Raw genomic sequence first — 13,759 nt, 5'->3', positions numbered from 1 at the left:
CCAACAATTGATAATGTCCATTAAAAAGTCATAATGGAATCCCTCGATATGTACAATATAATGCGATGGCACTTCAATAACACGGCGACATTGAACGTTTTAGCATTGGCATGACCGTAAGGTATTTACAATGGATAAATGGAGAACGTTGTGGATCATGCTGGGCTTAAAATAGCTTTATGGAAGTTTTCAAATTATCTTTAATTAAAGTAAATGTTCATGCTTGCTTTTAAAGGCACGTGGTTCAGGAGAGTAAACATTCTAATATCATTACATTTCATTATGTATGTAATGTGAACTATTTTCAATTGTCATTTGAACGCAACTTTAGAGTTCTGTAATACTAAAACGTATAGAAACTATTTAGAATAAATTTAAATTAAATCTTAAGCATGACGGAAAGCTTTAAGTTGTTCTTTAATCAATGCCTTTGATTCATCGTTACTTGGAAAATGAACAGCAACAGGATTTAAAAAAAAGTAAATATACATTTTAAGAACAATTATAATATATGTGATTACTTTTTTACGCTTGAAATAATAAAAAATATTATTCAATCACACACGTGTCCACAGTTTTTACTTGTATGAGGTTACAAAATAAAATACAACAGAAATAAATACAACTCGCATTTAAAAGATTTAAGATCAGTATAACCAACTAATTGAAAGTGAAGTGGTCATTTCTTAACAAATAAAATTGATAAATTCTCAAGGAAAAATATGTTGTAACTTTAACGAAAAGTACAAGCAATGTTCAAATGAGCTTCAAAATAAACGAGCAAAGTGGTCTCTATATATTAAGATAAATGAAACAACGTTGATTACCAGTAATGTCATTGAATTAGTTATTGTCGCTATATTGGTGGGAGTTGTATATGGCTTCTTGACTTGACTTTGTCCGTCTGAGCAATATTTAGCGTTTGCAACCAATTTTCACATTTGCTCAACGACTCCGCAGCTTCAATTGTTTGAGACATCTTTCGGGAACGAACACTCCCAATTCGAACCGTTTGTCCTACTATTGTATTTATGGGTTCGTCGCCGGTTTTTATTTCGTCAAACTTAGAAAGATTTTCAACACTCAGCGGAATTTTCTTTTGATTATCAACAGGGGAAAGGTCTTTTAAACTGTCAACCGACGAATCTCTGCTTAATGCACTTTGGATAAGCTGTTTCCTTAGTAACAAGCGTGGAGAAGCAATTGGCGACGTAACACATATTTTATCGGATGAAGACAGAAGAGAATCACGCGACGAGACGACGCTCTTGCGGCTCTTTGGTGTAGAAGGGGGCGTTGGCGTGTCCGACACTGGACCATTCTCACGCAGTCCCTTCCTAAGAAACAGCGGAGAAGGTCCTTGGATTATTACACAGTGCATTTCACGGTTCAGGGCACTTGTGTTCGTATTTATATCATCCACAGTGCGCTCATAGCTTTCAGTATGTTCCGAGTCTCCCTCAGCAAGTTGCGGACATGAATTGTACCGCGATATTGACTGACTTGAACCCCGACGATCTTGAAAATTGTAATATTCACGTGCGTATTCATCAGCGTCAACTGAGTCATCGCCGCCTCGGCTTAGTTTCCGTGTTACTTGCAAATGAGTTCTCTTGCGCGGAGAGTCCGTTAATCTTGGAGTTTGTTCCTCAGACATAGTATATCACACAGCGGTAATTGGGTCTGAAAATATTAAAAGACTTTTGTGCATTTTAGTCAACAACACTTTATGATGGTGTACTGCTCTTGACGTATAGATAATGAGAAAGCTTAGTACGCTGCAACTTTGCATACAAATAAGCAATTGTGGAAAGCTTGGTTAGGACATGTTTTGTTCCAAATAGTCGGTTTTATTTCATTTGACGGAATAGAGTTTGTAACATTGTTGTCATTTGTTTTCAATTACAAAACGTACATTTACGGTACTTGTGTTTAGTTTATAATACCATATTAAGCAGCTCTAAACTCTTATCGATGTGCAACATATGATTAAACCAATAATACGCTATTGAGCAAATACAGCACAATATCAGCGAATTACCAAAATATGTGATACAAATAAAGTGAATTCTCTAATTTCCAAACACAAAAATTACGCACTATTTAAAGCTAACCAGGAAGTGTCAAAGGTTGGCAACTTTGCAGGGAATACTCAAATATCAAGTCCATGTGATTAGTTTAATCATAGGATAAACCCGAGTTACCATGGTCATGTATTCGCGCTGTGGGGTTATCAACATAGGCTTTCATGGAATGGTTTGTTTTATATCTTTATAAAATTTCAATAAAGAAAATTTATTTATTTATATATATGTGTCGATATCTTTGTTTGAACTCCCAATCAAGTGGTCATGTGTGTTTCTTTTAATCATATGCGTTATTTATTCTATCTCCAGTTCGAGATCCTTTATGTCAAATTATTTTGAAATGATATTGGAATAATAAACTCGGTAACGTCACTAAGTATGATTATATAATTATATACAAACTGGAACTTCTTATCAGATAAATGTGCATCAATTATAATAAACTGTATAAATATATTAATTACTAAACAATATGCAGAAACTTTATCCCCGTCACTCCCATGTACTTTCCACTTAGATTAACCGATCAAAGACAAAATTAATGTAATTACGACCAACATTCCAACGACTAAAATGCGTTATTCCAACAATATCCATTTCACATAAATAGAATTTTCTGAATTTCACATGCAGTGAATCATGATTGATTTATTCAATTGAAGAGTGCTGTTCTAGATATTAAGCACGTTTGTATCATCCACCAACGTCACCAAAAATGTATTAAATTTGAGATAAACCGATGTAGCTAACAACACGGGAATCTTTTTATTCTATTCAATAACATGCGGCTGTAATCATACAGACTGACGCGCATCCAGAACGATATAAGAAATGAAACATTGGTTTCCTCTAGAAAAATGTTATCCTAACTTCGTTTGTTATTTGCATCATTTATCAATGTATGAATGAACCTTTGATCATCCTAGTAATTCAGACGCGCGGCAATTAATATTTAAACTATAATCCGATGGAAAAAATCCACAATTTGGATAATTGATCGAAAAAATGTAAAAAATGTGACAATGGCAAGAACATAAAATAACCACAAACAAACAAAACATCAACACACGCGCGAAAAATAATGACACTAAGCAAACAATGATATCGCCGCCATTTACCTTGAGCATTAATAACGGATCATTTTACAAACGTTTAACTGCTAATGCTATCAAACACGTAGGCGTTGCATGTGTAACAGACAAATCGTATGGCTCTGATCGACGCGAGTTTATTACGTGAATTATTTGCTATTTTAAGAATATTGTGTTAGACAACTTTTTTCTCAGACACAAATTATAAACGGTGACTCAAGATGGAAATAAGTTTAACCTCAATTTAGTTTTGTTTCACAAATCACCTAAAATCAGGATAACACAATTGCATTTGAGGCCACGAATATTCATTACTTTATAAGAAAACAACATATTCCATTTGCCCTGCTGTGAAATATTGTTAAAAGCCGATAATGATGTATGACCAAAACATAACATAAGCAAAGATATTTAATTGGAGTGCAAATTAAGAAAAAACGTTATATTTTTCCAATTTATGTTATGAATCGTAGCCAGTGTATAACAGTCATCATATTGAACTACTAATTTTAAGAACAAACCCTAATGGCTCTCCAGTTTATATTGTCAAACGTTATTTCTCATCTATTTATTGAACAGTATACATCATTTTAGGCCTTGGCAACAATCACATCCAAAACAAGTAATGACACTGTATTATCTTTATTCCTCATAACCTACATTAAGTTGCCAAATGCTCTATTGTTCCGCCTTTAATTACGTTATTTTCACATACATTGGTCAAAAGGTAAAGTATATGACCCATTCATTGTTAGAGTTTGTGATAATTATTTCATGAAGAAACTTTTTCTGCATACAATTGCAACTTCTAGCATCGGACACATACTATATATGGTAGTGAAATTGTCAGTAAGATCGCACAATATCTTGTGAACGAAGAAGCGAAGATTGTTGTATCTTTTCTGATTTGGTACCAATTACTATAAAATATTTCGCAATTTCAATCGAACTGTGTCTTCCAGCTTATAAATATCAAATAATATATTTTACTTTGCATTTACAAACCGAATTCGTAGTAACGAAGTAGTGTCCACTTTATCAACGTCGACTTGTTTATAAACCACACCTAAACAGGTAATCTCATACTAATAAGTCGATAATACACACTAAAATAAACAGTGTCCACTTCAAAACCATAAACAAAAACAAACAGTAAACAACAAATTGAATGTAAATGAAACAGGAATCATCGTTATGACACTTTCATTTGAAAAAACGATTTAAATTAAACCCCACATAAAGCCTATGGTAATTAAAATGATTAAATGTGAATAACATCTTAAATGACAGAAGCGCTATACAATGCAAACAAGGGATAGTACTGGCACCTATTCATCTCATTTGCATCTGTATAAAATAAGTATAAGTTGAATAACACGACTTTTGTTTCATCTTAATCGTGAAAGTAACTGCAGAAAAGTAACTGTATATTGCGTGATTTCCATTGCCTGTTTTTACTATTATCAGACGATAAAACACCATTTACATGTACGTTTCACGCTCGATAATGTGTTAGCGCAAAACGAGACGTATATATAATGTCCTAGACATGACGCTAAGGTTGATTACATGAAACCTTTTTAAAATATATATGTAATGTACTTAAGAATAATGATAGCAATAATAACAAATACGACATTTTTCACCGACAGTGCATTTGACATCGCAATCTCATAAACCATCTGCCAAAAAAGGAATTACACACCATTGAATTTTACAATTAATCACTGTTACGAACATACAACACATTATATGACATTTAATACACAAATCACGTTCTTGTTCGAAATTGAAGATAGTCCAGTACAATATTCAAGAGCAAGAAACAAGTTAATTGGCTATTAAATTACAGCACAAACTCAATGGGCGATGTAAATATAAATCAGTGTTATACATTATGCGTAGATGTTTAATATATTATTAAATATTAATTTCTTCGCGGTATAGGTATTTCCATATAGAACACACCCACTATCGTTTCAATATTAGAAACTTGTGTAACTTATAAAAACGATCCCACATTCATATTCAAACTTAACGACTAATGTAAAACACGCAGTATTTAAGTTCTTTTTCCATAGTGCAATAAACTGCAGAGTTTCGCACTATTATTTTATAATCAACACATATAAGAGAGGCTGGATGTTTTAATTTCTTAACTTTTATCATATTGTAGCTAAAAGCGATAATGAATTGTAGAATACATTGCGACATATCTTTTATCCCCCTTTAACATGATTGACATACTTGTTTGTATTAAACATTTTCTGCAAGATTACTATTTATGATTCTCTTGCCAACTTAATTAAAGGCAATGCAAACAAACGTCTTTAACGAAACGCGGAACTTCTTCCAAAGAAGCGTCTATTTATGCATATATTCACAATCAAACTGACATTTACATAATCCCCTCTCAAGTCGTGTATTCATGACCGCATACAATAAGAAGAAATATCTGATATTGAACCGAGCGCTGTAGTTTGTTGAGTAACCGCTCACATTATCTGAATCGAAGAGGGTTAGAAAAGATATATGGTTGATAACATTTGTATTTATAAAGTACTAAATTCAAAACATGTTCTTATCTTATTAAAGAAAATAAGTCATCATGGACATAATGCACTCAGTATAAACAAGTTAAAAACTGCTAACAAATAACGAAACAAACAAACTATACTTAATCAATGCGTATTCATTTATTTTCTAAAAGTTGATAAAATGGAAGAGCAGAAGCTTTTAAGATTGCTGACTCAAACGGAATGCTAATTAGATGCAAATGTCTATCGATAAGCACTTGCAGAAATATCTGAAAAGGTCCTCAAACGTATATTTGCACCGCTGACTAATAAACATTTGCAATTGAAAAGCTTATGTTTGTATATATTACAACTGCATAATATGATATAATATTTAATAAATAATTATTTGTTTACATTTATCTCGTATTTTGCATAAAACAGCAAAATGATATTAACGTGTAGTCATTATATGTTCTCTTTAGATAAAACATGTTGAATTTCACTTATACTGATAGTTAAATTATCAGTTAAACTACCATATGAAAGCTAAATGTACATCAAGCACTAGTAATATCAAGCAGTATCATAGTAATATCAAGCCACTACAGGGATCGCTGCTAACTTATTTGTACTTTGATACTTATTGCAAACAATGTATTGTACAATAAAATATTTCAATGAAACTGTTTCCATAAAAGGAAAGTGTTTGTAAAGCATCTCCTTAATATTAATCATGTATCAATATGGTTAAAATATATAAGCGACTTGCAATGAAATCATAATCAATCATATTTAATCGTCACATAATGTGGCCCTATTTTTGTGGGATTTTAAAAATTGATCATCAGCGACATGATATTTGAGTTGAGTACCATAACATATAATAAAGAAACAAGTCATCTCAAGTCATTAAAATGCCATTGCGGTTACAATACCGCATTTTACGATGCGCCTGAACAGTGTACTAAGTTGATAATTTAGTCGATTTGCTTTGTTTTGTTTTATGTGCTAAAGTTATATTTATTTCAAAAGAAACAATAATAACAACAAAACACAACAGCATTCCCACGAAACACCGGACGTATTTTCACTCCACCACAAAAATTGTCGAATACAAAGAAGCAGTGCTCTTAAATTATTTGGCAATGTGTGTATATGCGAACCAGTATTTTTAAGTCTTAGACAATCGTATCTATTTTAAATCCATGTGTTAAATTAATAATTATCACCCTTGCCTATGCATAAACGGAAAAAAAAACATAATGATCCGTCTGTTTGATATGAGTGTTCTTCATATTGGTATTAAATCTTATTAACATCAAGCGATTGATATTCACATCACTATATCCTATCCTTCTCAAATAGATATATTGCATTTTGTGTTCATTTCATGCATTAATTGAAATACCATTGACTCGCATAATTCTCGTCATGACATTAGGTTTGGAATGTCGATAACAAGTCCCGACGGACCAGTCGTAAAGTAAACACAATAGATGATGTGCACGGAAACGTTATGTTTTATCAAGGAATCATACCTTATAACAAAATATTAAGCGCAATGAATTAAGTATTCACCGTTGGTGTGACTGGCATAACAACAGTAGCAAACATGTGTAATATAAATTGTTGCTTTAATATGTTTGCTCATATGCATACATATAGTAGGCTTCTTACACATAACAGGAGCACTTTATTGTCAATGTCAGCAGCGTGCTAGTGTACGCTTGAGTCTTTTGTTAATTTCTTTTTTTTAAGCGATCACAACACAAACTGTCGATAATGCACTGGTAGCACTGACCTTTCATATTTAATCATTGCTATGGGCTGACCTTAGTTGTCTGGTTTCTTGCAACTGGCGACATTTTCTCTTTTACTGCAGACATATCACGAGATAACTAGTGTTTGGGGATTAATTGTGTTTCAGTCAATAACGTGTACGGTCTTGTACAACATTTGTTCGTTTGGCGTGATGACATGCTATACTTTATGTGCTAGCGAAGTTGGATCCATACTGAGGAAATGTGTAATTTAATGCAGTAATAACTTGTTGACGACGTTTATTGTGGGAATATTACATATTATATATAATTGCAGCAATTCGACGTCTGACGAGAACGAACACCATCAAAATGTTAAATTCAAGACGATTATTTGCAATTCATATGGTATTGTATTGTCAAACATGAACAAAGCATTAATATTGATGCTTAAATGCGTTGTATCGATTAACATGATAATTATGTAACAGCCAGAAGATTCATTTATGAATGTAAGCAATGCAAGACGGCAATACGATAACATATAATTTCTCTAATATGTTCATGTTTTTACTCTCAACATAATAACTTAGTTTTACATTACAAGTCACGTTTAATGCCTCGATACTTCCTCATAGTTTATGACCAGTACATAATCAGCTATCACGATTTCATACAATTATCCTGATTTAAACAAACTATTTCCTTGATGGTAGCACAAAGACCGATGACATACAATTTGTTAGATGCAAACACGAGATTGAAGTGATGATAAGGCAACTGCAGTGCGTGTATGACTAGCAGTAATTATACCGGTGTTTTCATTCAGATGAAGTACTATTAGGAGATTTACATAGCATATTAAGATGCATGACAATTTAAATACGCATTATTTTGGGGCGTAAAATAATACAATAGGATACATGTTGGTTATTGTCTCAAGTAATGAGAGTATTTATTTCACCTAAGCAACAATAGTCAATACTTTATTTAAGTGTGTTTCATAAAAAGGCTTGAGAGGTTAGACTGCGAGGGTGGAAAATATATTTGTCGAAAGTATATAAACAAAACAAACAAACAAACAAACAAAAAGTGACATCAAATATACCTACCATAAGACGTATTACCTTTTCCCGTTTTATGAGCATTATTTTTATAAAATAACGATTTAACTTCAGTTTGTCAATTTATCTTATGTTTATAGCATTCGCTTTTGATACAGAACCAAACGAAATGTAGTATCCAGCTTGCAACCTGTAATTACATTGAAATCAAACAAACACAGCATTACCTATCTCTATAATGAAATGTTAAGGAAGATGAGCGTCATGACGAAAGAGCGAAATGACGATGCGGGTACATGGGATCACGATGCGAGAACACAAGATAATCTGCAAGATCGTGATTGTAGGTTGGTTACTTCTTATCGTGTTTCGGCGTTTTCAGCAAACGCATTCCTTTTTAACCAAAATAGACATTGCCATCAGCTTTTTAAATGAAACATTAATGTAAAAAGTGATGATGTAAGCAAGGTGCAAATAACAAATATACATGAGGTAAGTCTCCCTTATTTTAGTGTATGAGTACCTGCTTCACATAGTTAATGAAGACCAAGATATAAAAATATAAAAGTAAGTTATGATATTGTTTAATGTATATTAGCAACACGTTAATGTATTTTATTACTTTATAGTTCGATAGTAGAACATTCTGCTTATATGTATGTGTTAATGCTAACTTTACCACCTATTATTCGTAGAAGCAACATACCAAAGTTCAAAATCTCAAATTCATTTTTATCGTTTCAAAAACATAAAGAATCTTCTTTAGATGCTGACACATACATCACAAACGTTACATAAATTGTAATTGCTTGCATATTGAGCGAGAACGAATTTTAACGCATACAATCAAAGACAATGAACGTAGCCATTATGGTAAAAATAAAAAGTGTTGTAATGATAATTTGGCAAGTCATTGAGAGGGTTAAGTGTTTTTCAAGCGAGCACACACGATAAACATTTTTTTGCTAATAGAAATTTACCGTGTGCGACTTCATTTTGAAGTTATGAAGCAGTATTAAAGATCAAACGTATTTCTGAAGACACGATTTTTAGACCAGTTCATTAATTATTTAAGCCATTGGTATTACTCACACAACCCTATGCAGTAATATGAATGGCCATCAACGACATATATGTTCAGTGAGAATATATATACATAAGATTCTGTAAGGACATTTAAACTAATTTATTTGAAATAATTTGTTACATATCAAGGACTGACTTTACGTACATTTTTTCGGTACCCAGTTACATATGAAACAAATCAAGTGATTACAAAAACCCATTCACACATTCATACGTAATGTATTTTGAAGTTCCTGTGTACAACAATCGAATGCATACATATTTTTCGGATTTGTATTTAACATAATTTTACAATATCAATTATCTAAATTGGCATAATAAACTCAATATATGGTTTATGACTTCTGATTTCATTAAATGTCATACACGTAAAATATTAAATATCTCGACAAGCCCTTTCCAACGCCATATAAGACTCGTCTTAATATCACGTGATATCAAAAGTCACCATCAATATATCCTTTTCAAAGCACTAGGCCATGTTTAGATTATTGATTATAATACTCATTTGTTGTATTATATTGACAAAATTAACATCAACAGACGGGAATGCTATCAAACACATACAATAATGAAGGGTTTACTGTTTATGTAACGTCCGTAACATTAAACGTCACACGTGATTTCTTACTCTGATGACCAGATATATTTAGTAATACATCAGACATGAAAAGGTAATGCCATACGAAAAACGAGTAATAAACTCTATAATGACCATTTTTTTAAATACTGCAAACTTGACATTGAGAACATATAATTTGCATTAGATTACATTTATTATGAATTGTTCAACAAACCGAATAGCAAAACATAATTTCATCTGTGTGAGATACGACTAAGGTACCATCCTAACAGTGTAAATAACTGTTTGACAAATAACTATTTGTTGCGGTATTTATATCCATATGCAAACTCAAAGATGACAAAACAGTTCTTTATCATATTGATACAATGTTATGTTTATGATAGAAAGTGTGTGGGTGAATAACGAGAGGAATACACATAGTGCTGGAAATACGCATCATTCTAAACCTTTACAAAATATAAAACAAATATTCCATTTAAATACTCCAGAAAACAAAATTGGCTTCTGAGCTAATGTATTAAAACAGTACAACGCGATGTACATACCTGAAGTGTACTCAAAATCAATCAATATTCAAAAAATATTTTTGTTCTCAGTAGCTTATAAAAACACCCGGTTAATGTTTTAGAACGCCTTTTCATAATCGATGAAGTTGACACACAAGGGCTAATTCCACTCCAGGGTCTGTTCCATAATGATGCGCATGGTTGAGATCTGATCCGTGAACGATTTCACCTTTCGACAGCCGGCTTGTTGGTCAATGAGATGTGGGTCTAATTTGTCTTTGATTTTGTTCAGCAGGAAGCGATTAAATACCTTTCCTGGAATGGACCACATCGTGATTCCTCTGCAGTTGGAGCAATCACTTAGGTCGCCTCTCTTGGGGAGCTTGAGGAGGTATCCCTCTTTCATCTTTGTTGGAATTTCTTTTTCTTTCCGTATTTTGCTGAAGAACGGATTGAGTAGCTCCAGACTGGTCTCGACGTCAGCATTAAGCGCTGATTAAGCGCTTGATTGGCAAATCGCTTGTAGGCGGAATTTCCGGTGGGTTTGCAGGAGCTGGCCAGTTGAGTAGCTCCTGGAAGTGCTCAATCAAGCACCTCTTCTTCTGCCGTATGGCATGTTATATATCTCCATTTTTGTACCTTATTGGGTTTTCAAACTGTCATGGTAATCTCTTGGTGATAGAGAACAGAAAATTAGTTCTGTTCTGATAGGCTGCGTCTTAATCCTCTGTTGCAAGCGTCTCTAGATAGTTTGTCTGCTCTAATACGTCCCTTGACGGTCCTATTTTCTTCGGTGTAATCTTCTGGTGCTTTCACTATATCAGCTCTGCTGTTCTGCTGTTGTTGACACTTGCCTACTTGTCTCGTCGTTTTGTAACTTTCTGAACCGTCTCTGCTGGTACTCACTCCTTATAAGTGTATGATTTGGAACCAAGTACTTCTTGGCATGCTGAAGTCATTGCTACTTTCACTTTCTGCAAATTCTGCACTATCGTCTTTTCTTCAAGCAGCTCAAGACCTGGATCATCTCAAATCGTCGGTTTTCACCGCCGATCTTGGCGTCATAATCACCAATAAGAAGGATGATAATTCTCTTTGGTCTTTCTTGTATGATTGTTGGCAGTATGTTTTATACGTTGTTATACTTCTTGTCCTCTTCACTGTCATTCGTCAGGGCACAGTACTGGACTATGTCAAAGCTGACCCTCTTCTTCTTTGTAAGGAAAGAGAGGCCGTCATGATCAATGATCCGGTCGCCTCAAATCCGAAGAGCGGTCTCTGTTTCGACTTATTTTGGATTTGTGCTGCATTCTCGTGCTCATGCTCAAACAATAGTCAATCACTTCTGTCCAAAGCCAGTCAATCTTGATTCACTGATTCATAGGATGGTTAGGCTGAACTACCTCACCTCTGTGGCCACGTATGTGCCGTTTTCCCGATCGCTTACATGGTTCAGACATTTCATATGCCGATGGTTGTTGTGGTCCTAGTTGAGAAGATCGTGTTCGGTCTAATGACTTCAAGTTGACACTGGCTTGCACTTGCGGCGTCATACGTCTTATATATGGATATCCACCTTCTTCCAGGTCCGTTATGTATGTTGTTATGATGTTCGGCGTTTCTGAAGCAATAAGGTTTCAACAGGGAAGTGTAGCTAGCCCTTCGCCCAACTTTCCTCCTTTTTTAGCGCTTACTCGCGACCATCCGTTGCGGAGTTAATTGATTAAATAAAAATACATGGGGGATCATCGACAAGATTTATTGAAAATTTAGCATTACAAAGTTAAGTGAAAACAAAAATATCCGAATGATGTGAATAATTAGCACAGGTAACATGACACATGACTTTAAACATATATTGTTTGTTGAAGTTGAAATACCATTTACCAATAAAACACAACAAACTAAAATGGAATCCAACCCTTTTTTACGAAGTGGAATACAAATGCATGTATGAATTAAGTAGGGGCAAATCGCCTTGAAAGAATGCACCATGTCATCAGAGATATAACCTTACACTGTCCACTGAACCATTCATGAATAATATGATAGTGAATATACATTTAACTCACAAGATTGCATACATATTTTAGTTTCTTAATAATTGTCTTGTAACGTAACGTTCGGCAACGTGATTTAAGAAATGAGGTATCGTTTATAAGCACAATGAAATAAAAAACATATTAAGACCACATTCGATTATCAATAGTCGATGTAGGTTGCCACCATTGTAATTATAAAGAACATTGCATTTTAAAATATTTTTAGAAATTCAGATGCACGTTTATTTTACCTGTTTAGTGTTGTATTAATCCAAACGCGCTCACACAGCTATTGATGTTTTAAGCGATACATACAAATGCTGATTACATTTTTAACACATTCAAGTGTAAGTACATGTCAGTGCGTTTGATGCTCATCTGTAATAGTTGCCATGAGCTGACAGTAGATGTCAGATGCCCAGCAACTGGCGGCAAATCCTATTTGTCCCATGACACATAAACTCTATTATTGGTATTTGGTGGAATTCTTGAATTCCAGTCAATAATCCATACGGTTAATACAACAGCCTTTCGTATAGCATGCTTGTGATTGCATATGTATGTCTAAGCTCATTAACCGTTTATTAATGAACTACCGCCTATCCAAACAACGCTGAAGTGGTAAAGATACTTCAAAATGTGTTTTCCTCACGATATTATTCGGCAAATACATAGAGGATACCAGTAAATTAAGATGCGATCATTTCGATCTTGCTCAGCTGAACTGAAAAGGTTTTAAAATTTATCATGAATTACACAAATTAGCGATAGAAACAGAATGATCATGCAAAACGACATTATTCACTTGTGGCGAATACTCAGCTTTGCAACAAAACAGACGAGCGTGTATATCGAATGACAAACGGTGATCTTATGCTTATTTAACGTATATCTCGTTCGATATCGGGTTCTTGTTTAACCAGATTTTACGAGACAATATGAAAGAAAAGTTAAACTCTTCATTGCGCCAAAAAAAAAACACTAAACCAAAACAACGCGTAATATTATCTTGTAAATA

General features: G+C 33.7%; 1 protein-coding gene across 5 annotated transcripts in view; it reads right to left on the bottom strand.

Annotated features, from left to right (window-relative positions):
- Positions 1-404: 404 nt before the first annotated feature.
- The window catches only part of LOC127857512 (uncharacterized), a 240,138-nt gene continuing 226,783 nt past the window's right edge, over positions 405-13,759 (bottom strand). For 2 of the 5 annotated variants that reach the window (XM_052393912.1, XM_052393913.1), the window contains exon 2: positions 405-1,683. In XM_052393912.1, coding sequence (XP_052249872.1) covers positions 857-1,657 — 801 coding nt within the window. In that variant the 5' untranslated portion in view covers positions 1,658-1,683 and the 3' untranslated portion in view covers positions 405-856. Of the gene's footprint in view, positions 1,684-2,551; positions 2,763-4,183; positions 4,305-13,759 lie in introns of those variants that run through there. The other 3 variants (XM_052393914.1, XM_052393915.1, XM_052393911.1) reach the window with 3 other exon arrangements.

This window comes from Dreissena polymorpha, chromosome 14 (assembly GCF_020536995.1).
Source record: "Dreissena polymorpha isolate Duluth1 chromosome 14, UMN_Dpol_1.0, whole genome shotgun sequence".
Taxonomy (NCBI): Eukaryota; Metazoa; Mollusca; class Bivalvia; order Myida; family Dreissenidae; genus Dreissena; species Dreissena polymorpha.
Note: the sequence above shows the minus strand (reverse complement) of the source record. Positions and strands in the feature narration are given on the sequence as shown.